This window comes from Copadichromis virginalis, linkage group LG16 (assembly GCF_057382275.1).
Source record: "Copadichromis virginalis isolate Kocher_CV1m ecotype Utaka linkage group LG16, C_Virginalis_male_GT1.1, whole genome shotgun sequence".
Classification (NCBI taxonomy): Eukaryota; Metazoa; Chordata; class Actinopteri; order Cichliformes; family Cichlidae; genus Copadichromis; species Copadichromis virginalis.
The window spans coordinates 25,829,702-25,855,130 of record NC_140633.1 but is presented as its reverse complement, the minus strand read 5'-3'; the positions used below and the strand labels follow the sequence as shown (position 1 = coordinate 25,855,130).

General features: G+C 39.7%; 1 protein-coding gene across 2 annotated transcripts; it reads right to left on the bottom strand.

Moving 5' to 3' along the window:
• Nucleotides 1–2,034: 2,034 nt before the first annotated feature.
• On the bottom strand, nucleotides 2,035–24,397 carry rbms1b (RNA binding motif, single stranded interacting protein 1b). Of its 2 annotated transcripts, none has more exons than XM_085434088.1 (13): nucleotides 24,069–24,397; nucleotides 21,125–21,300; nucleotides 18,869–18,927; nucleotides 16,606–16,697; nucleotides 12,626–12,783; nucleotides 11,547–11,626; nucleotides 10,862–10,977; nucleotides 7,966–8,015; nucleotides 7,788–7,875; nucleotides 5,261–5,311; nucleotides 4,754–4,864; nucleotides 4,542–4,622; nucleotides 2,035–4,432 (listed from the first exon to the last, which is right to left on the bottom strand). In XM_085434088.1, exons 1-13 carry the CDS (start codon nucleotides 24,117–24,119, stop codon nucleotides 4,361–4,363), a joined length of 1,185 nt encoding a protein of 394 aa, XP_085290214.1. In that variant the 5' UTR covers nucleotides 24,120–24,397; the 3' UTR covers nucleotides 2,035–4,360. The 2 variants fall into 2 exon arrangements, with proteins under 2 accessions (XP_085290214.1, XP_085290215.1); XM_085434089.1 differs by having other exon boundaries at nucleotides 4,754–4,819.
• Between the last annotated feature and the right edge of the window lie 1,032 nt (nucleotides 24,398–25,429).

Sequence of the window (25,429 nt, the reverse complement as noted above, 5' to 3'; positions counted from 1 at the left end):
ATAGGCAAAGGTGCATTTATTCAGACATTCTTATCGATTTGTCGTCCCCTCCCTGCATCTGAAAATTTGCTTACTGCTTAGAAACTGTTTATATCATGCTTATTATGCTTATTCCTCTGTATTTAACCACTTAGTAACCAGATTAAATTAAATATAAATATTTTTTTAAATTAATTTTTAAAATTGTTAATTGTATATTTAATTGCATGTTTCAAAACTAAAAAGAATTCGTCACCATTATTTTGTCAAAAGCAAAACAAAACAAGTTTTTGAAGACGGAGCCTTTGCAATTGTTTTGTTATGTAAACATGAACAATTCACTGTCTGTCTGTCCTCTTAAAGAGGTTTAAATGAATTTCCTAGTAAATTTAACATCCTAGTCCCTCCAGATATACACATATAAAATTGTATTGTATTTAATTTTTTTAATAAGTGGTTTCGTTTCATAAGTATTTGTACTGTTAACTTCAGAACTTTCTGTGTGATACCTATTACACTTGTTTATCACAGGGTTCACTGATCCATGGCTTTTTCAAAATATAACACACACACACACACACACACTATATGGTTCCACTCTTCTTGCAATTTGAACACCCTGAGCTGGTATAAGAAAACAATGCACTGCATCAAAATGGGTATGAATATAGGATGCCTCCAATGTAAGCAAAGAAGAGAGTGGATATGAGGGCCTCATTTAGGCAAAGAGTGGTTGTTGTTCGGGGGGAAAACAAGGTTTCAACTCCATTGCTTGTAGGCGCATGTGGCAAAAACACAGACAGCTGGAGCGTGAGTTTTGCTCCTCGTCTGGAGCCGGTGGCTTCCCGTAGGGTGGCTCAGCACTCTGCAGGAGACTGCGGGGACCCATCTGCCATGGCAAGGCCTGCTCACAGACAGTCACATCCAAGCTTCTAGAGCGCCCCAGTGCACCCACTCACCCCGCCCAGGCCATGCATGTTGTCAGAAATACCATGTGACAGAGTTAATATCTTTCCTACCAGGTCCTCACCTTCTGGGCTCAAAGCATAGCAATTCATAAATATTGGTAGACCATCTCAACAAGAAGCCTATTGTCTTCCTCTTATATTAGTGTCAGAAAGTCAGAGCTTCAGTTTAGCCTGGATATTTAATATAATAAAAAAACTGGTCTTATAGTTACCTTAAGGTAAAAATACAGGATATATTTCATATTACACCACATCTTGGAGGCCTAAATGATCACTTCTGATGCATGACTTTTTTATATATATATATATATATATATATATATATATATATATATATATAGTCGAAGACATAATATTTTGAGCCAGCTGCATGAGATAATAATGTCTCATTAATTCAGTGAGTGGCTATCTGAAAGACTGATTAATGTGGAAGGAAGGAGATGTGCATGGTCACATTACTTGAGTGTGTTTTCTGGGAGAAAACTGACAGCAAAGTGACCTTTATCAGCTGCTGTGTTGACGGGGGAACTAAACAGATGTTCGTTTTCTTGCATTTTGTGCATGCGTGTTTTTTTAATTTTATATGGCTGCTGAAAAATGTCAATCCACCAATAATTTATAAATGACTATAAAGATAATTTTAGGATATTTATGCATATGCTTCTTTTGGCATGTATATTTTTTTGTTTGCCAATTTGAGCTAGATTTTCTTTTCTTTTTTCCAAGCTGTCTGAGAAAAGGTAACTCGTTAACGCATATGTATTTTCCAAATTCTAATAAGGCCAGTTTCCTTATAAAACCTCAATTGGAAGTGAGAGACTAAGTGAGAGACGCTTTGGATTTCAGCCCTCTGAAGCTGCAGCCAAGCTCCAATAACAACCATCATATTAAAATTTATTGTTTGACTGTTTTAAAAAAAATATTGTGCTGGCAAACCGCACAAATTACGTATTTTACATAATTAACTAATGCAAGGTTACCAACCAGTAAACTCTATTAAGATTTGTATTCAAGATTCACCATATAAAAAAAAAAAAATTAATTTTTTTTTTTTTTATCAGGTCTCCTTGGAAATAATGAGGCAGAGTAAAAGTAGATTTCTTTTTTAATCCAAAAAAGTCAAAGAAATTAACAGAATAAAATTTGGGCAACAATCTACTAGGGTGGAAAAACAAAAGGAAGTTTGGGGCTTAACAAACACAATAAAACAGCACAATAAAACAGAAATAAAGAGGAGAGATCCCTTAAACTGTACAAACAAGTTAAGTCTGGCAATTGTGGCACAAGTTAAAAAAAACAACATGTAACTCATATAGCTCTAGAAAATCTCTTATTACCTAAAGCAGTCTGTACAAAAATCTTCATAAATTAGAACTTTTTCATATAACTTAATGTCTGTTCACTACGGTGGTTGCTTATACGAGCAATTTTTTATTGATGCACCTCTTCGACTCTTGACCCAGATACTATGGCACTTGGTTCAGACACCGCTAGCAGCATTAACCTCACAGGACAGTATTACTCGTCAGTCTCAGGCATTACACAAGAATCTCAAGTAGAATTGGCCCTTTGTATCTGTTGCACAACCTAGCTAACTACAGAGGAAATGCTGCTCTTTGTAGATTCAACACAAAGTTTGTATAAACGAGCACAGATTGAGTGAACACCACAAAAGCTATGCTGTCAGTGATAATCTGAAAAGCCTTTACATTTGCCTGTGGAATCTGCTGCCAAAAAGGCTATGAAACTGAGTGAGTGAACGCAAGTAGAGCTGTCCCCAATAGTGATTATGTTATTCCATCTTAATAAGATAAAAAAAAAAGAAAAGAAAAATAAAAGGAAACAGGTTTGAGGAAAATCAAAAAGTATTTAAAAAAAAAAAAAAAAACAAAAAAAACCCTAAAGGGAAACAGCTGTTTCCTTTCAGGCTGACAGGCTCCTGAGTGTGGGATTTGGTCTGGAAGGACGGGCTGGACCTGCTAACCCGGCCTAATACAGAGGAGAAAGAAAACTGAGGTAGATAACTGCTCTGACTGACAACCAGGTCGAATCACAGGCTTACTAGAGGACACCTTAGTTAAAATGGTTCAACTATTTAACAAATTGCCACTTATTTTTAAAGCACTATTTCATATCAGATTGCTTCCGTAGCACTCCATCAGTTTTTTTTCCTTTTAAATGAATCTTTACTATAGTGTTGCACCATCCCATTTTTCCTGTTACCATGAAAGTCATCTGTGGCACTTGCTGGAGCCTTCCTTCATACTTGTGTGTGTACTGAACTAAATGTAAATGTACAAAAAAAAAAAGAAGAAAAAAGGCACACTGTCCAATCTACACTCTTTTTTTGCATGGTCACCTTTGTTAAAGAGACAAATGATGGCATTTCCTCACAAGCTTTGGTGACGTAAACTACAACTGAAAGTGCCAAGTCTGATTGTTTCCTATCAAAGAGTGAGGCGCAATAAAATACACATATTCATCAAATTTTTACCCTTCGACTCTTGCAACATTTGGCCAAGTTCTATTTTAAGGCTTTGATTAATTAATTTTCCACAATCATACGTCCATGTTTCCCGTTTTTGCAAAGTGAAAAATACCTACCTCATCAAAACGACAATTAGTAATACCACCTTTAAAAAGAGAAAGCACAGCCAACAAAACAAAATTACACCCACCCCACCAAGCTTAATTTTAGCTATTCTAAAAAACACATTTCAACATCCACACGAATGCACAGCCTTCTTTCTAAATAAATATTCCATCCAATAAAATCATCTTTGGAAAATTTCTTTTGCTGCTCTAGTAGGTTTTGGAGGAAGGGAGCAAAAACACATGTTCCATTAAAAAAAAAAACAAAAAAAAAAAACAGAAAAGGAAAAAAAGACCGCCTGCAGGTGAGAGCTCTTATCAAATTTTTTTGGCTTATTGCTGCTTTGTGGTGGTCTGTTCAAGAAATGTATCAAAACTATTAAGGCAGATTTTCAGACAGCAAGACTGAGTTCTAAGAAAAAAAGAAATCACTTTACAAGAAAAAAACAACAACACTAAACACATCACCATATCAACACTCACACAGCAAGCACAAAAAGGTTATTTTCAAATATTTGGCAAAAAAAAAAAAAAAAAAAATCCTCAGGAAAAAAGTGAACAGAAAACATCTTTGCACAACTGGACACGTGATTCTTTCTTGTGTCCTGTGCGACCCCTAGTAAAAAATAAACGTTCTAGTATGAAAATAAAACTTCTTTAAATAAACTTTGAATCCTTTGATGAACTTAGGTGTACGCTCTGAAAACGATACCCGAAATAGTATCACTTTAAACATTTGAGCAAAACAGTGAAAGATCCTTAGCGTCCGCTGCGTTTGTAGACATTGTTGTGTGGGCTGTTGTCCAAAGGTTACCTCAGCACTACTTGGTTTGTTGATAGGAATAGGGGGAATGATTGCCGGATGAGTCCACATGTGACTGTCCACTGTTTTCCTGAAAGAAAGAGTAATAACTCAGTTTTTTTTTTTGGGGGGGGGGGGGGGGGGGGGGAGGGCAAAATATTTTGCTAAAAGTGAGGCTGCAATTTTGTTGCTGCACATACTTCCACAGGAACAGTGGCTGTCGGCAGATGTGGATACTGTGGGATATATGCTCCTTGCATAGCTGTATTGGGAGCCATAAACTGCAAGAAAATGGAAAATGAGACTATTCACAAACCAAAATAAGCATATCTTAATAAATTTTTTTTCCTCTAAGACAAAAGTATAATGAGTCAAACAATCTCTCAGTTAATCTCATGCAGGTTTCTCTCACCGTTCCTGCACTACCCAAGGAGAGGTGACCCATCTGCTGAGTGAGAGGCGCCATCATAGAAGCAGGCTGCAGTGACAGAGATGGGTCAATAGAGGGCGATATCACTGTACCCTGCAGAAGTAGCAGAAGGTGAAATTTACAAGTCGAGCAAGTTGGCTATAAACATCTCGACTGGCCTGACGCATCAGACACTGTTTGTATATTGTTGCCAACTCATTTCAAACTAAGACCATCATATTTTAAATCTGTTAGAAATCATTTAGCATATGTCATTAAATACACAGCTTCATACAGTCCATTCAAAACAGTCATTTAGACACCCATAGACAAACACCTTGCTCAGTCCTCAAAAATAAATAAATAAATAAATAAATCAGCGTCATCTGTGTGTAACTACTACTTTATGTGTCCGTCTGTTTACAGTAAACCAAAGACATATTTGGTGACTAACAGATTATGATTAAAAGAGAAACAGCAGAACAAAATATGGAGAACTCCTGTTCTTACCGGGTGCTGCATGATGTAAGGTTGATGAGGCATCCAGGATGGGTTCTGCATCTGGAACATCAACAAACACACTCTGTAAACAGTCTGACTCAAGTCAAGTCAAGTCAAGTCAACTTTATTTGTCAATTCTGCCACATGTACAGGACATACACAGAATAGAAATTGCGTTACTCTCAAACCCTAGTGATTAGAAAAATGCAAATAAAATAATTAAAAAGTAAAAATGTAAATAAATTTAAATAAATACAATACAATTTTACGTATAACAAAAAAAAAAAAAGCTATGCAATATACAATATACAATATTCAAGTAAGAAGGCATAGTGGTGCAAAATAGGCAAATAGTGCAAATGGGGATTTAGTAGTGTACGGTAAGAGATAGTGTAACAACAAAGGCTTATGAGGTCCAATGCTTAAGCAGTCCAATGCTCCACAAAGTGACTGGAGCAGGCCAGTGAGTGCGTCAGAGAGTGAGTGTGTGTGTGTGTGTGTGTGACAGAGTTCAGTGAGACCGTGGTGGAGAAGAGGGGAGAGGGGGGCAGAATCGGGAGGGAGTTTAGCTTCCTGACAGCCTGATGGATGAAGCTGTCCTTCAGTCTGCTGGTCCTGGCCTGGAGACTCCGCAGTCTCCTCCCTGACGGCAGCAGCTTGAAGAAGCTTTGCATTGGGTGCGTGGGATCAGCCGCTATGCAAAGGGCTTTTTTAGTGAGACGGGTGCTGTAAATGTCCTGGAGGGAGGGGAGAGAGACACCAATGATCCTCTCTGCAGCTCTCACTATGCGTTGGAGGGTTCTATGGCAGGACGCATTGCAGGCTCCAAACCACACAGTGATGCAGCTCGACAGGATGCTCTCGATGGTGCCTCTGTAGAAAGTGTGCATGATGGGGGCTGGAGCTCCTGCTCTTCTTAGTTTGCGGAGAAAGAAGAGACGCTGCTGTGATTTCTTGGCCAGTGCTGTGGTGTTGTACGTCCAGGAGAGATCCTCTGTGATGTGCACACCCAAGAACTTGGTGCTGCTCACTCTCTCCACAGACGCTCCGTCAATGGTCAGAGGAGCATGTTGGGTGTGCATTCTCCTGAAGTCCACAACAATCTCCTTCGTCTTCTCCACATTCAGAGAGAGATTGTTGTCAGCACACCACGTGGCCAGGCGTCTCACCTCACTTCTGTAGTCGGTCTCATCCCTGTTGCTAATGAGACCCACCACCGTTGTGTCGTCCGCAAACTTGATGAAGAGGTTGGAGCTGTGTGATGGAGTGCAGTCATGGGTCAGCAGAGTGAAGAGGAGGGGGCTCAGCACACATCCCTGCGGGGCCCCCGTGTTTAAAATGATGGTGCTGGATGTATTACTGCCGACCCGTACTGCTTGAGGTCTTCCGGTGAGGAAATCCAACAGCCAGTTGCACAGTGAGGTGTTGAGCCCCAGCTGGACCAGTTTTTGAGTGAGCTGTTGGGGGATTATAGTGTTGAATGCTGAACTGAAGTCTATGAACAGCATTCGAACATATGAATCTTTTTTGTCCAGGTGTGTGAGTGCTGAGTGGAGTGCAGTGGAGATGGCATCATCGGTTGAGCGATTGGGCCGATACGCAAACTGGAAGGGGTCCAGGGAGGGGGGCAGGACAGTCTTGATGTGCTGCATGACTAGTCGTTCGAAGCACTTCATCAGGATGGGAGTAAGTGCAACAGGACGGTAGTCATTAAAGCAGGAGGGAGATGACTTTTTTGACGACAGCCTGGATGAGTGATATGTTGAAGATGTCTGTGAAGACATCAGTGAGTTCCACTGCACAGTCTCTCAGTGCACGACCAGGAATGTTGTCAGGACCCAGAGCTTTACGTGCATTGATCCTGCTGAGGGATCTCCTCACGCTGTCCGGGGACAGAGTCATCACCTGGTCACCAGGAGGGGGTGGGGTCTTCTGTGCAGTGGTGCTGTTTCGGACTTCAAAGCGAGCAAAGAAAGTGTTCAGCTCGTTCAGCAGGGGGATAGTACTGTCACAAGTCTGTGGTGGGGGCTTGTAATCTGTGATGGTCTGAATGCCCCGCCACAGGCTCCGTGAGTCTCTGCTGTCTTTGAAGTGATGCGATATTTTCTTGGAGTACTGTCTCTTAGCCTCTCTGATGCCACGGGAAAGGTTGGCCCTAGCTGTCCTCAGGCTTGCCTCGTCTCCATCTCTGAAGGCAACATTCCGAGCTTTCAGCAGCCTGTAGACCTCTCCTGTCATCCATGGTTTTTGATTGGCACGGACAGTTATGGTTTTCAGACTCAGAGCAAATGCTATTTCCAGAGATCACGTCCTACTGCGATGGCACATAAACAAGCATAAAAGGCTATACCGGCATTTGTCACATACTTGACCTACATCTCCAAACCCCCACCCCCCAAAAACTATTTCAAATCTCAAAGACACATGTTTTACAAATATTTTTGAAACTAAATCACATATTTCTATTACAATGTTCATGTATTTTACATACATATGTTTTAAAGTGCATATTTATCAATAGAAAAAGTATTCAAACCTGATATGTGGAAAGCGTAGACATGTAGGGAGACATGGAAGTTTGAGTAATCATCCTGTTTGACATACTGTATGGTGCTGGAAAAAATCTGTCAAAGTGTATTGAGAATATTATATTATATGACGTAAATATATTGAAACAACAACAACAGTGCATTATACATGTTAATCTAGTTTACCCATTTTGCATAGCAGCTGAACTGGGATCATATGTGAGTGTCATTCCAGCCTGAGGAAAAAGAAGACAGGACTTTAGCAACTTAGATGAAGTCTGCAACTTTAAATAACATAAAACCATCAGCTGTGGCGTGACACTGGGTCTATATACACACACTTCTGTTTGTTGGGAACAGAAGATGTTCATCTTTTTTTTTTTTTTTTTTTTTTTAAATAAACACTGTTTGTACTGACTGACCAAACACAGTCAGCTGATGGTGGTTTGTTTTGTTTTCTCAAAGTGTAAAGCACTAGACCTAGCCAGAAATTATTACCACGCACTAGAAATGCAGTGCCTTGAACAGCACATGCTGTGGACTAATAATGTCACAGCGTTTATAGCTATAACTTGTGCTCCGTGAAGTGGGGCGCACATTGTATGAGGTATCAAGGAATCAATTGACACTTCTATCCCAGGATTTAAGAACCTGTGATGATGAGTGTGCTCCAGCCTTCACAAACCAGATGTTAGATGGCTTCTTTTTGCAGATGAAACCGCTTTGCCATTAAGAAACAGACCAACAGTGGTGTTGTACTTTGTTCCTCTTTTTTGGGAACAGAAGTTGCAGTCATTACTTATAATTCCCTTTTAGTTCATTCATTTGGTATAGCACACACTGTATGACACATACATTCATGCCCTGTAGAACAGGAACTAAAACTAGAGTCGGACCTTTAGCCCAAGTTAATGTTGAGCCTAGGAACGAAGACAGGATAATCTGCTGACAGGAGTGTTACACCCATACGATAAAACAAATGAGTTCAGTGGTGATCAGCGACACGGAAATTGCTCTTTAAAAAGAGCTTATTGATATAGCGCTGACTGAATGCAGACTGTACAGTCTATGTACAATGAGTAGTACCCACAGTAGAGACAGCAGAAATCTGTGCAATCTTTCTTGCTCTGCAGCTTAAATACCATGGAGTTGCAAGAAATGGATCATCCTAACCAGCTGTAGCATTTTGAGTCAGTCAGTGCTTGTTCCAACAGTTAATGAGAAAAGCCTGGCTGGTAAACCCCCCCAAAACAAAACAAACAAACAAACAAACAAAAACACCCCAGTTTTCGCAGAACCAGAAAGCTTTTCTGCAACGTCACCAAGAAGCCCTGAGCTTGAATGACAGAACTAGCTCGTACATTTGCATTTCTCTGGCACTTGCCCAAGGAATCCGATTATCTTCACAGTGTAATATATAAATACATTCATCTTGAAGGGGTGCTAATGCTCAATTGACACATTTTGTGACTGTGCAAAGGGTGAATGACAGAGCAAACAAGTTCACCATGTTTGAGTATGCAGTGTGGTCATGTGTATTATTAGTCTCTGTGAAACTGATTGAGGAAATCCATCTCCTAGCCTACTATATACATTTTTAACTTCTGACATTTTTAATGCTTGCAGTTCTAAAATAAGACACAAGGAGTGTTTATTACACTGCTGCAGGTTTCTCTGAAAGGACTGTGTGATAATAGTCACAAAGCAAGGTGGTTTGATGATGATCTATGAAGGTACTTCAGCTACTAGTTCACCTTGTGTACTGACCAAGGGTACTACTTTTTAGCTTTCCTCCATATAATAGTGCCATTGAGATTAGACTCCACAGATATTTGTCCTCTACCAGCTCTGCCTAAAGCATCACCTGAAGCACTGTCAGTGAACTGAGAGAACTATGACATAGGTGGACACTGAATATGAGCAGACAATTTTACAGGCATTAATGATTTGGAGGGGAATAAAAAACCTCGGCTGGCAGTGATGAGGGCTACTAACAGGCTTAAAACAAACAAACAAAAAAGTCAGTCAGTACATGCAAAAGAAGTGGCTCCACAGTGTAGTGATTTACACATTTCCCTAACAAGCAAATCCCAAGTTTGATCCTGGGAGGAGACAGAATTCCCTTTAGGGTTGCGTCAGGAAGGGCATCCGACATTTAAAAAAAAAGTCTGCCAAATGAAACATGCGGAGCTCCCCGCTGTGATGACCCCTCGTGAATAATGGAGCAGCCAAACGTTTCTTTTCTGAATAAGCTGAACACAACATTGTGAAATGTGACAGCTTTTACTGCATGCCTTTATCTTACTCAGTGCCATCTCCATAATTAAACCCAGGACTTCCCAAACCTAGTGATCAGTGAACTGATGGGCACAGCATCACAAAAGCTTACAGACCTGTAAGCTGCATAAAAAAAAAACCCCAAACAAACCCAAAAAACAAAATGTAATCTCAAGCAAGTGAGCAGCTAAAGCAAGGAAGAAAACATCAAGGCACCATTAAGGCAGAAATATTGAATAATGTGTTGTTTAGATGTATTTTTATAGTGTATCACAGATTTTGTCTTATTCGTTGAGCCGCCCCTCTAGCTGGTATACTATCCAAATTTCATGGTAGCAAAAGAAAAAGAATGTAACATTTAAACTGGCGAGTAGGTTTATCTGCAAATCTTATGACGTTAATGAATACAAGACTTTAGTGTTTTAAATGTGTCATATAATTATACAAAGACCCATAGAACAATAGGCCTCAGTCTTTCCACTGAGAATCTGATTTCTTACATAGATACCCAAGATTGACTCTTAAGAGACCCTCTAAGGAATCTGCACCAAAATCCACGGGATTTTCTAGGAATAGTGGCGCTATTTTCTGGAGCAGATGAGTTTTCAAGTTAAATTGTTATGGCAAAACATATGGCAAAAACCAAACTATTGTCATGAAACAAAAACAAGCTACCAAGTAAATCTGAAGTTACCATTGCTGAGCTTCAAATCCTGCTTCATAGCACAGGCCTCAGATTTTTGCCCTTTATTATTATTCCTATCTGCCCGTGGATTAGTAGCTGAGACTCATTCCATCAACTTACCAGTCTAGAGTCACCATCCCTTCCCCAGTATCGACCATTCTGGCCAAATTTATTCTGGCTTTGTCTCTTTTTCTGTCCACCATCAGCAAACTTGCAGAGCAAAGGTTCAGTTGGCGCTAAAATGAAAAAAAAGAAAGAGGCATGGCAAGAGAATGAAATATGAGATTTGTGTTTAACAAACACTATTGCACAGACTCATTGTTCGCCATTATTTTCTGTGTAGTCAGTCACCCTCTGAAGCCTAGGAGTACACATTTACTAGCCAGCCTGGGAACACAGACATCTAATTTGGCAGCTGTGGAGCTTTAATCCCCTCCCCTTCCTGACCAAGGCACGGCCAGCAGAGACTACTTCAGTCTAATAATCCAATTAAAACGCTTAGAGAGGGAGTGAAAGCCACACAGAGCAGCTCTTTCGTTTTCTTTGTCTATGCTCTGCCTCTTCGGGCTGAGTGTATATGAGCTCTTTACCAGCAGACTCACTGACTCCTGTTGGAAGAATGAACCACTGAGCCAGTCACTTCATCTGGCCCATACAACTCCACCCAATCTTATGCAGACTAGCCCTAATAGACTTTATTTTCTATCACATCTTTTTGTTAATGACATAGGTGTTAAACCTTAAATGCAGTATTTTGTACAATACACACCACCAAATATAGTATAGGTATAGTGTATGTTCTTACCTGCTACACCTGGAGGTGTCTTAATGAACTTTCCATTGAAGTGTGAAATGACTGCATCACATTTTTCCGTTGACTCCATCCTGAAGCCCAAAAACAGAGTGAAAAACAACAGAAGTGACATTTGCAGCAACAAGGCGTCAGGTGCTTTCCTAAAATGACTTCTTTATCAGTTAGTGGAAGCGGTGGTTTGTCATAAGTGATTTTTATCTACAAGTTCATAGCGTGCATCTTTTGTAGAATCAACTTGAATGGTTTTGGACATGCACAAAAAGATTCCCGTGATGCAATATGATAATTTCTGTTTTGCCAGTCTTGACCATGGCTTTGACTGTCAGGTATTTTAGTTAAATGTCAGGTTACGCGAGTACGACTGGCGGAAGCTATTATTATCACTGCAATTAAATAAACCAGTCATTGTGAAACTATTTTTAAAGGCGTTTCCATTTGTCCATACATGAACAGTTTCTTTGTTAATCGACAACAGCCCCAGTGTATGTGTTTTTAGGTATTATTTTTAAGAAGTGAAACAAATTCTGAAAAGGGCATTGAGATTTTTACAACAAGAATGTTTGTTTTTTTTTTTTTTTTTTAGTGATATAAAGATTTATTTCTACTTTATGACTGGTAAAAATAGAGTAGAACATAGCAAATGTGATTAAAACTGTGGCATTGTTAATAATAAGTTAATATCAGACTTCCTGTTGATTTTCTTGCCTGTCTGGAAAGGCCCATGCCACATGTTTCTATTCCTGGCCTTGACGACACTTGTGTTTTAGTGGCGAAAAGTAGTCTCTTCCCATTTACAGTTGTAAAGATACCTCTTTTGGCCAGGAAGCAATCCAACAATTTTTCAACAAAAAATATACAATGCTAGGTAGAGGCCAGAGAAGTTTTTCAGTTATTTCACATGCTTATTTGGTTTAGTCATACCAGTGCGGTATGCACAGGGGCGGGGGGGGGGGGGGGGGGGGGGGGAAACAACAACAACAACAACAACAACAACAACAACAACAACAACAACAACCTCTCAATACCATTTCAAGTTCTATTTCTGACAATAAATTACAAAAGAATCCAACCTTGCAAAGCCCACTCCTCTGCTGACTCCACTGGAGTCCCTCAGGATGCGAGTTGATATGACCTGGCCAAAATGCTTTAACATGTTCTCCAGTTCCTGCTCATCCACAGACACAGGCAAGTTGGAGATGTACAAGTTTGTTGGGTCTTGTTCTTGTTGCTAAGAAGACGAAGAAGAAGAAGACGAAGAAGAAGAAAAAAAGAACAAAGCGCACATATATCAAAACATTGTAATTGCAATACCAGAAATGCCATAAACACACCTGGAAAAATATTCCTTTGTAATATCACATCCACACTGACTTTTTAGTAATGTGTAGACGGAAGAGGAAAGGAGCCACTTCCTTAGGAATTCAATATTATTTATCCTCAGTAATGGGGGAGTTTTCAGTAATAAGGGGTTGGCTAAGAGCACTGATAAGATGATATTTGCATGCGGCTCATGGTGGCTTAAGGCTCGCAGCTGGCTTCTTGATGTATTTTAAGAGCATCAGCAGAAATGCAAGAGATAGCTATGAATCCCTGGGGAGAGGCCTCTCACTATAGGCATCTGTGTTGTGTTTTTCATAAACAGCAACAATAACAGAAAATGGAATGACAACAAATTAGCTGCAGCTTAAGCAACACCAAACAATAGCAATGTGTTCAAACATAGGATTTAACCCTCAAAACTGAATGGTTGCTGGTGCCAGATGGGCTGGTCTGAGTATTTCAGAAACTGTTGTGTGGGAAAATCCCAGCAGATCAGCAATCTTTAGGGTTTACAGAGAATAGTTTGAAAAGGAGAAAATATCCAACATACTGTTGATGCTAGAAGTCAGAGGAAAACGGTCAAATTGCTTTAAACTGACAGCAAGACCAATTACAATCAACATATGCAGAAGAGCATCTCTAAACACACATCAGCAGCAGAAGCAAACAGCGGGTTGTACTCCTTTCAGCTAAGAACAGGAAGTGAAGCTAAAGTTCACACAGACTCTGCTGAAACTGTTAGATCTTTGCCAGCAGAGTGGACACCCATAAATCAATCAATCAATAAGTGAGCTTCTTTTTATGGTTGTTAGACATGACTTAATTGTAAATATTCACGGGGAATTTTGACCCAGTACTTACCGTTACTTGTGACTTATGTAAACAGAAGTTAGATTGAGGTGAATGACCTCATTTTAAAGATCCAGTAAGTCGACTTCAATAGCTTATTTCTATCTGGATTCAGTTTTGCCTTAATGATCCAAATCGAAGTAACAATGACAATGGTACGCATATAACGACGTATCTAAAACCTTAAGAAACATTTATTTTTAATGTTTGTATTTAAAAAAAGCATAGTGGTTGGAGCAAGATCCCATTGGACCGCAGACACGGAAATGACACAGGACACTTGCTCCTTGCTCAGTGTTGTGTGGGAAGGTGAACTATTTTTTCCCAGACAATCCACTGTTACCAAACCAACTCTCAATTATTCATTTCCTTTTTTGAAAGATATAAAGCCACAAGTTAAATAACATGACTTCAGAGGCCACCATCGAACCATCTGTTATTTTAATATTCCTGTATATTCATTTAACAATATTCAAAACTCTAACTTGAACTGCTGTATAAATATACGATTATATTGGGAGATTTAATGAAAAGTCTTTGAAGTGGGTAGAATATCATCAGCCTGGGCAGACATACCGTAGGAGCACATCAACATGGATATACACGAAGTGATGAAAAATAATCGAGCTGTGTCACCATCACCAATTTTACTCGCAGTACTACTTTTTTTAGACAATAGCAATTTCAAATAAAACATTAAATATTAAAATATTGTTTAGAGCTGTAATATAATCTGCTTTGGTTTGCTCAAATGTAACATGAATTTATGGTCTGTTCTCTAAACTTCCACAACCTTCAGTTCCTTTTTAAGTGTTTCATTCAAGTTAACAGACAGAGCTGCTTCTGCTTCATGTATTATTGAGTGGGGCCTTTTCTAATAAACTAATCTAACATCATTTATAAAAGCTGAAAATAATGTTTGTTACAAAAAGACCACCAAAGAATTTTATTTTAGTATTTGGTATGACCTCCTAGTGGTTTTAATGATAACATGTACGTGATCTGATATGTACTCTACAAAGCCTGATGATCCAAGTCATCCCACTACAGTTTGAAAAAACGTCCTATGATACGAGGAATGTATTCGATTTCTCTCATGAATTAAGTGTCCCCATAAATATTCAGACGGGTTAAGGTCATGTAATTGTGGAGTGAAGTCCTCCGTGGTCTTCTTTGGTGTTAAAATGGTTCTTGCAAAGTGTTGACTATATTTTGGAACATTGTCCTGCTGTAGTATAACTTCTTGAATACTGCCAAAACAATGTGTCACAAAGTATTTGATACACAGTAGTACCCTTGACTCCTTATATTTACATGAGAATTTGGCTTCTCCTCTTTTTAAATGCAGTTTAGAGATCACTACTCACATTCTGAGAGCCTTCTGTTGATTTTTGACTTTTTATTTTGCTAATCATGCATCTGTGAAAAAAGCTTTATGTATCGATTTCGTAATGATATAGTAACTTCTGGTCTGCGTCACTGCGATTTTAGTATAACTGATACTGTTTCTCCAAAGTGCACTGGAGTTTCATGCACCTTTAAAACTTTCAGTCAAGCCCTGAGAATTTGACACAGAACAATTTGAGTCACTTTGTCCTGATGTCGTGTTTCCCATCATCACGGCGCTACTTAACGCGCAACGCAGTTCACAGCCATATTTATAGGAGCTGAGCAACAACTGCAACTTGATCTACTTGAACAAGCTTCTGATGAGTAGATCCAATCCAGCTGAGCATCAACTGATTGCCAGCTTCAACAGAAGAAAAACAAGTCAAGGAAATACTGACCAATCCCAGCAAACATGTCACAATGTTGTTGTTTCTTTAAATGTTTAAAATCCTCAAACTTTCAGATTATTTTTAAAGCTCAGATACAAATTAATTTTTTGGAATGCTCTCAAAAGCAGAAATGTACTAAAAAATGATAACAAATGTTTTCTAGTTTTGTACAAATGAGAACCAAAATGGAAACTGATAGAACACAAGTGAAGAAGACTATTAATGACAGCAAAAACGACACCAGGGAGAAAGCTGCAGGAAGAGGTTGGAGATTCAGCAAATGTCTTGGTAGAGTCCTTTTGACAGCAGTCAAGTAAAAGTACTTACTTTCTTTTGACAAGACATGAACTATGACCTCCAAGATCACTGAACATCAACTCCTAAATCACGTTTAAAGCACACACACACACCAGAAATACCTGTTACACATTAACCTACCATTTTGTTCATTAATAATTACTGCAAATGGAACAACTGCAATCCAGCAGAGTACATATTTATTAAAACTCATTTTACATTGAGGGCCACATACAGCCCACTTTGATCTTGGCCAGACAAGTGAAACTTCCCTTTCTGGCAGCGTAAAGACATTTACCTGCACATTTAACCCCGGAGATATGACAATAAAAGCTAGTGTTGCTACATGATAAATGTATAAAATTACAGGAAAAAGTTCTGGTAGCTCACTGCACATTGTGTCCCATATTCCTGTTTTTCCTGTTCCTGTCCAGTAGCCCAGATTGGAGAATTGGCGGCCAATTCTGGCCCTTGGCCCTTATGTTTGACAACCCTGCTACAAGTAATTGTATAATTCACATGCAGCAACCTAGAGGCTGCCACAAACTGGTGCATGGGTTACTTTTGTCACACATACAGTAATTACACAAATAGAGACTGTTCTCATCACACACTTCCTGTATGATTCAATTCAGTGATCAGAGCCAATGAGCATACTGGTTGTGGAACGTATATCATGCAATCCTGCTATGTAATACCTTAAGGATTAGTTTTAAGTTGATCAAGTAGCCAGAAGGAGGACAAAGAGTGAAGCTGAGTGATTTGTATTGATGTGATATCAGGATTAGTCTGCAATGAAGCCTTACCTTTGCCATCTGAGCCTGGACACCGCTTGTCTTCAAGGTAGCCACAGCTTTCTGAGCTGCAGCGGGGCTATCAAAGTCAACAAAGCCATATCCTGAGGGGATAAAACACATAATTAGGATGACATTCTAGACCACAGACATTACATGAGGAGAAGACATGGCTCTCAACAAATTCTGAATAACTCTACAGGGGACCCTCTGAGCCACTCAGCAGTCAAACTGAGAAACATGTTGTTGACAGTTTAAACTGTGTGACATACAAAAAGTGTTTGAGCATGAACCAGCTTTTTAAGGTCATGCCACAGCATCTCGGTTGGATTCAGGTCAGGACTTTGACTAGGCCACTTAAGCCATTCAGAGGTGGATTTGCTGGTGTGTTCTGGATCATTGTCCTGCTGCAGAACCCAAATGTGCTTCAGTGTGAGATCACGAGCAGAATTCATGGTTAAATTTACCACAGCAAGTCTTCCAGGTCCTGTGGCAGCAAAACAGCCCCAAACCATCACATTACCACCACCATGTTTCACTGTTAGAATGATATTCCCTTTCTGAAATGCTGTGTTAACCTTCTGACCCTGCCAAAAAGTTCAGCTTGTCTCGTCAGTCCACAGAGCATTTCCCCAAACGTCTTCAGGATCATCAGGATGTTTTTTGGCAAATGTGAGACGATTTTCTACATGAACTCTGCTATCCATGCCATTTTTGCCCAGTCTGTTTCTTATTGTTGAATCTTGAACTCTGACCTTAACAGAGATGTGAAGCCTGAGGTTCTTTAATGCTGTTCTGGGTTCTTTTGTGAACTCTTGGATAAGTCACTGATGTGCTCTTGGAGCAATTTCGGTCAGCTGGTCACCCGTGGGAAGGTTTACAGTGCTCCAAGTTTTCTCCAGATGTGTATAGTAGCTTTCACCGTGGTTCAATTGAGTCCCAAAGCCTTAGAATTTGCTTTGTAACCCTTCCCAGGCAGAGAGATGACAGTGACTTTCTTAAGTGTTTCTTTAGATCGTGTTATGATGTGTTGCTTTTTGAGATCTTTAAACCTCCTTCACTGTCAGACAGGTTTTATTAAAGTGATTTATTGCTTCAAGTGGCTGCCAAAAGTTTTTTTTAATAGTTTGTGCTGGATTTGACTTTTATGCCCCAGTAACCACTGAAATTAAACCTACAGCCTTCTCCTCATTCATTTAGAAGGGGTCATCACAATAACTGCCCAAATAACTACTCAGAGGCATTTCAAAGATCGATGTCAAGTGATGAGACTTGCTCTTACAAGGAATTTCTCTATACCAGGAACAGATAATGATAGAACCACCAATAGCTATCCTTGAGATAACTATTCATTCTATATTTTAAGATGTAACTTTAAAATGTGTATTTTTGTATATTACATGATATAGTTCTTTCTGTTTGTACATATAAATATGCTTGATTTGTGCGTGTGACAGCATGTTTTTCGAAAGTAGGGGGGGAAAAAAAGTGCTGAGGCTGCAGATACCAGTGGGTCAGTTCAGCTCTTTGTAATGGGGGTACAAACAGGGTGTATACATAGTTTATAGCTTCTACTGCTCTTGATATATAGAACACATTTAAAATGAGTTATGATGAATGTATCAGAACAGTTCCAGCTAAAAAAAAAAAATGGGTCACACTGTTTTAAAAAAGCCAGTAAAAAAGCCAAATAAGGCAGTTTTTAAAGTGGATAAATAAGGTCATCGCAAAAGCCTGTTCTATTTAAAATTCAGTCAGAGCCTCGCAAGGTCTTTAATGGTTTCTCATTTCACTGAAGGACTTTGATTTACTGGCATCTCTATAATCCAGTAGAGAGTGACAAAGCGATCTCTTAATCCCATTACCCCTAGAGATTCAGCAAGCCCTGCTTTAGTCAGGTGAGCAATCTACTAGAACTGGAATAAGACCAACAGTGTCACTCAGCAAGAAGAGGAAGAGTTGGGCGCGTCTTCCTCCTAGGCAGCGTGCATGATAGCGACAAACCAGCGACAAGAGCCGCTGCTTAAAATAACACGAGCTGAGAGGCAGCTTTAAACAGCCTGACTGTCTGTTTCCTGAAATGATCTGAAACTACATGTCTGCTTGATTTTTTTTAATGACAGAAGTCACACCCTGGATGCTGCAGTTTTTGGAGAATTTTAGGAATGTGTAGGTGCTATATATCTTGCGTGGCAGTTTCCTTTCATGCATATTGAATCTCAAGAGAGATAAAAGAGGGCAGTGCTGGTAAGACAAAAAAAAGAAGATGACACACCTTTGCACTTATTTGTAGCCTTGTCCAGGATAGCTTTTGTTGATACAATTTTGCCATACCTATGGGAGGAGCAGAAAGGCGAGGTATTGTTAGCAGGTTTGCGCACCAGACAAAGCCAGTTATAAAACACTTTGACTGAGAGAAGAGGTTGAGCAACAATCCATGACATCACTGTAAAAACATGAGAAACAGGAAGTGGTTTCCATGTGGTGCTGAAAACCCCACAGTGCTGCAAACAAGTAATCTCCAATTTCAAATAGTCCCTTTACCTAAACCAGTGTTTTAAACTTTTAACAGTCTCATTGTCTCTTGCAAGAAGGAGGGTTGCTGAAGGGCAACATCCTTGCAAAGTCTATGTGTCACAGGCTGTTTCAAGATTATATTTAGGCTTAGTAGTGAACTATATACACATTAAAACCGTCTTCACAGAAGACTTTTTCACTGACAGATTTCTCTAAAGTACTGACAGACCCATGCCTCATGAAATACAAAGATTATCGCATTCAAATGATTCTTTCTTGGCATTAGCCGTCTTTCCAATCCATCGCTTGAAGGTTTAAATTAGTTTAGTAAATGCAAAGTGGTTTACTTGACCATTTTGCATTGCATGTCATGCTTACAGGTCACCACAGATTCCATTCACTACATTGCTCCTGTGCTTTCCCTTTTAATCAGGATACCCTTTTAAATTTCCATGTTACTTAAGACAAAACCCTAAATTGCTCTGTCACAAATATTATGTAATAGAGATAAAAAGTGCTTTTGTAGGTACAACGTTTAGTCCTCTTCAAACTAGAAAAGGGTTAGTAATAAAATCTGTGACCAAAATGGGAATAACAAGACAAAAGGAAAATCTCCAGAATCTTTATTTAGTTTTGTTTTTTTAAATTGTACAGTATTTTCCAAATCTGAAGGGTTTATATGCCCTTGCTTCAGGACACAATGTAACCCGAAACAAACTGGAGGATATATAAGCTACAGATGCTAAACTGGGTGAAAGAGCATGAACTTATGACCCCTCTTTCTCCTGAACATTAATTTTAATTTACTCAACTACAGATCCTGTTACTTCTCTTACAGAACCATCAAAATGCAGAACATTTGCATGTACCTAACACGTAACCGCTTATCACAACTTTCAGATCATTCGCTGTGATCCAGTGAGGTATTCTGAATGCACAAGTCAAGTCTTGTTTGCTCCCATATTTAAAAAGGAAGTGGTAAGCAGCACGTTTGATGTGATCTCTGCGATGCACCTATATACACCACGACAAATAAAATGATTCCAACTACATCCTCACATGATTCGGAAAAACAAAAAAATCCCCAGGGTCAAAAATTTTCTTTTGGACCCGAAATTTACCTATAAGCCTCTGCATACAAATGAACCGCACATTTTTCCTTCTTATTCACTGTCATATTTTTAAGATGGGGCCTCAGAGAGAAAAGGAAATGAAATTACTGATGCGCCATGGTCTGTCTCCTTGGTATATAAAAAGCAATCAGGATGCAAAGAGGGCTGTGAATGAGCTCAGTGCATACCTTTTCTTTTTTTTCCCCCCACACATACGATATATGAAATCTTTGACTCTGTGCCCTGCATGCTGTCAAGTTGAGTTATGTTCTATTTTTCTCTTTCCATGTACAGTCCTTGAGATAACTATTAAATCAGTATTGAAGTGTATCCTTGAATATTGCTGTTATATTGCTAAAATGACACATTTACCTCTTACGTCAACCTGTTTGCATTCTCATAAATTTACAGTATATGAACAAAAGCACTGGGCCACACCTCCTAATCTTTGAATTCAGCTGTATAAAAATAAAGCAACAAGCCACGCAGTCTACCTTTACAAGCAATTGTAAAAGAACTGGTTATCCGATACCACCCCTGCAACAGGTTTGTGAAATTTATTTCCTCCTGGATATTCTACAATTAACTGTAAGTGTAAGCACATCAACTCAGCCATGTAGTGGCAGACCACGTAAAGTTAGAGAGCCAGGTTGCTGAGTGCTGAAGTGCACAGTGTGTAAAAGTCGTCAACGCTCTGCTGACTCAGCGACGGCAGAGTTTTAAACCTCCCCTGCATAAACATCAGGACAAAAATTGTGCACTGAGGGCTTTCATGGTGCGATATTCCAGAGTGCTTTTGTCCATATAGTGTTTTTCATTAGTCACAACCAGTGCAAACTAAAATAAATCAATGAATGATCAATGGCAGATAATAAAGGACAGCGCAGGACGGTGGTACTCACGGCTGACAGAGCTTGACTAAGTCATGATCTGTAGTTGAAGGGGACAGGCCTCGGATGTAGAGGTTTGTTTTGCTGAGCTGCTCCCAGCCTGCAGTGCTACTGCTGCTGCTGTTGTTGGTGCTGCTGTTGGTGCTCGGGCTGGGTGGAGCCATGGGATGTGACAATAGAGCAGGTTGCTGTTGTACGTCAGGGAAACAATAGGTTAGACTCGTTTCAAGGGTTCATCAAAAATCAAACAGGGTTTATTATCCATTCATACATGTTGTTACAATAGACACGTACAAGGGGAAAAACAAGGATCTGTCTGAACCCTGGAAACCATCATGGAAACATGTAATGTCCAGTGTGAGAATTATTATTATTATTTTTTGCATACCACTGATTCATAGATACAGGGCAATCCTCAACATACCTCTGCAGTCAGCATAATCAGCCCACACAGCCACCTGTAGCTTTGACATCAGCATCACACTAACGTCACAATGCCTCAGGGTGTTGAATAAGCTATCTGCAGCCATCTAAGGTGTAGCTCTAAACCCTTTAACCTCAATATTCTGCTATAACATGCTTTACTTATTTAGGGACTGCTTTTCAGACTTCAATATATATGTATGACAGTCTTTTCACAAAGTGAACCAACGCTTTCAGTGTCAGCATTGTGTTTGTTAGCTACTGAGCCTCTTTATCGAAGGCGGGGAATATAAAAAAAAAGCAAAAGTAAAAGTCCTCTGGCGACTGAGCAACTTTGAGCTTTGTGTTTACAAGACACAGATGTCCCAGTCTGACAGAACTTCTCCCCTTGGGGATTTGTCTCCCTCCTCGCTATCTGACAGTGATTACCCCCGACCTCCAATCCCTCCCCCCACCCCCCTCTTTGAAGAATCACACGCTGAGAGGAAGCTGATGGCATCCCAAGCACGAAGTGGTGACAGGATTGAGCAATCCAAATCTGGACGTCAGCCTAGAGGATCTTCTCTTGTGACCAACTGGTCGCCTGCCTCACATGCCTTCACCATGAAACAAGCCTGACCTACTGTTTTCCCACTGACTCCAGGCAAAAGTCTCTATCTCCCTCACCCTTAACCACCAGTCACCCGCTTTTCGAAGCATGGTGAGATTGCTACACAATTTGAACAGAATGAGATTAATGAGAAACAACTGATAAAAGTCAAATTATTAATTGCCTAAGATGGTGTTTCTCTTGATAACAGCAAACACAGAGTTTTCACATATTGTCAGGCCAAAAGATGTAAACAATAATTACCTTACTGGGATTCTGCAAGTACCGTATCATACACGTTCAATCTTAACTAGCTACTACACCTCCTGTATCTTTTTTTTTTTAATCTTCACAGTTTCATTAAAATACACTATACGTAATCCTTTTATATTCCTGTGGATGGTTATGGGAGGACTTAAGCCTGTGGGTGGCTACACCCTGAACCAGTCACCACTCCATCACAGAGCCAACAAGGCCATGCTTACGGTCAATTTAGCATCACCAATTAACCTAACAAGTATATTTTTGGACTCTGGGAGGAAGTATCGAGAGAGGCACAGGGAGCGCATTCAAACTCCACACAGTCAGCAGATACAAAGCAAGAACCCTCTTGCTTTGATACAACAGTTCAATGTGCCACCCAAAACCAAGAATAACAAATAAGACAAGTCTTATTAGGCAAGGCAAGGCAAGGCAAGTTTATTAAAGCTAAATTCTTGGTCTCTCAAAAGACAGACTCTTAAGCAGACATGAATCACATCCTGGAAAAAAAAAAAAAAAAAGCATAGCTGATGCTATCTCTGGGTACATCATTAACAAATATATTTGTCATATTAAGAACTTAAACAGTAGGAAAGGAGATGGAGCTTTTGGTTGTTTTTCTTCAAGTTATATCTTTAAAACTTATATCTTTAAACTTGGCAGAGTCACTGCTGAATAATAGTTTTGTTTAAAAAAAAAAAAACCAACAACACTCTTTTCAGCTCTAAATGCCACATAATATAAAGTGAGACATGCCCTATATGCATGCACCTCGGTGACTGTTTATAACACCAACACACAAGGCAAGGCGATCTTAAAAGAGGATTCCGGCCACAAAGACCACAGCTTCATGTTTCAAAGCCTGGGACTCAGGTGGCTGTAACCTCCCTTTTTCTGTGGGGCTGAAAGTGAATTTGGCTTTCAGACAACTAGCTGATGCAGGAGTGCGAGAGACTGAGATGGGGGAGAGGACGACATCTTATCAGCCAGCTACAGACCAGCGGAGCCCGTCATATCCTAGCCGGAAATATACACAGGGTTTCCAGTAACAGGCCTCACCCATGGAGCTCTAGCCACAGGATAACAGCATGAGCAGCGCAAAGTAAATATGCTTATTCAAACCATTGACTCAAGGGGTGTTTTCGACATCTATATGTAACTGGCACAAAGTAAATCCATCAGCGGGCAATGAAGCATCCATACTGTGTAATTATACGCTATAGAGGGGAAGATCTGTAGCCTTCAGCAAGTAAACTCAGTGAATGCATTTACTCTCGAATAGATAAAGCAGCCAGTGGCTTACTGCGCTGACAGAGAGCGCACTGAAACAGAAACCAAACAAAATAGAGACTGGTGCAAGTAAACATGCACCCTAGAAGTTGTTATGCGGGGTTTAGTTTATGTAAAGTGGTGTCGATGGCCAGTTCATGTTGTCCCTACTACAGGACCTGGACCGCAGCCCAGGAGCAGCAGGTATTCTCATTATTCATAAGTAGCCTATGTGGCGATTACATCACAAAACGTGAACGCTGCCACTTTAAATAACAAGTAAAAAAGTTTTCTCGGTTCACATTCGGTTTATGTGCGCTGTGCGATTCTGTCATACAGACTTATTCCATAAGGCTGCCGACGAGGCAACTTTACGTCGTAAGCCTGGTCTTTAGTAAATATTTGTTTATTTACCTGTTTGCGATGAGGAGTCCTTATCGGGTTTCCAGTATTGGCAAAAATCATCCTCAACTGGACAGTGGGTGTTAGTTGTTGCTAAAGCTACAGATTTCAGGTGAAATGCACCAAACTCCACGTACAAGTAGAATATATGTTGATAGATATCCTCCTTACTCCGCTAAAAGACAAGAAAACTGGTTTCTGCGCATATTCGCTGTATACATATCCTTGTTGTCGTCGACTATCCGGCAACAGAAACCTCCGCAAATTGTCCCAACTTCAGTCGCCCAGCCCCGTCTCTTTTCTACTTAGCGACTATACGGGCTTCATTGATTTGCAGTCAGCGCCGCACAGGACAGACGCCGCTACGGTGGGAGAGACCATTTATGCTTTTGGGCGTAGGGGGGTTGGCGTTCATGAAAGGTAGCCACAATTAATTCCAGCTACCACATCTTTTGTTTAATGAGTATTAAATATATGTCATGTATTATAGCTGAACTGTTCTTCATGTGTGCGAGACTATCTGTAATTTCCTCGTTATCTAAACACATAAAACCAAGGCGCTGTTTCTCCCTCTGTTGTCGTTATACGTATTCAAGGCTACATACCAAACGTTCCACTGTGCACATCCACCGTCCTGGATGTGTTACCTTGGTGTTGTTCTACGTGAAAAACAAAAGGGCAAAACAAGATCTGTGCTATTAATTGTTTAGGTGCAGCCACCTGTCATCAAGGTGAAATCCAGTGTTTATGGGTCATGCGTCACCCTACCTTAAGCAGCACATTTATTAGCCATTAGCCAACTCTACAAGTCACGGTGAAGAAATTGGGATACACTAATAAAAACCTGAAAACAAAATACTGTGTCTACCTACAATCATAGCTTATAAGGTCTCTCAAACACTGTAGCTACATATCTGGCTTGAAAATACTAAAGATAATATGTTTTCTCTCATGTTGGTAAACTGACCCTTTAACCCTCAACCTAACCACATTTTTTGCATACATGGAATAACACTGGGACCCTGGGGGACCCAAGAAGAATTTACTATTAAAACCAAAAATATAAGAGCAAAAAAATGCAAACAAAATTAACAAAAAAAGAAATAATAAAAGTATTATCACATATGCAAATAATGAAATCTAAAGATTATTTTTCTTTTTTTTTTACAAGTACAATCAATTTGCAAGTTTCTTAAAACTAAAATCTGTACTTTTTAAAAAAAATTTTTATATAGCTTGCAGCTTTTATGCAAAGTGCAATCCATACTATTAAATAAAAGCTTATTTACCATTCTTTGATTCTGGCATCACTTTTGATTCTGGTATAAATTCGTTTTCAGTAATTTCAAGTGTCGTATTTAAAGGGGGAAATC

Bases quoted from the DNA above. Each gene is read 5' to 3' on its own strand.
- rbms1b (XM_085434088.1), bottom strand. From the start codon at position 24,119: ATGATTTTTGCCAATACTGGAAACCCGATAAGGACTCCTCATCGCAAA. The intron at 18,928-21,124 runs GTGAGTACCACC...CTCCTCCCATAG, and splicing joins TTAGTCAAGCTCTGTCAGCC to GTATGGCAAAATTGTATCAA. The intron at 8,016-10,861 runs GTAAGTTGATGG...CTTTTTCCTCAG, and splicing joins GGGATGGTGACTCTAGACTG to GCTGGAATGACACTCACATA.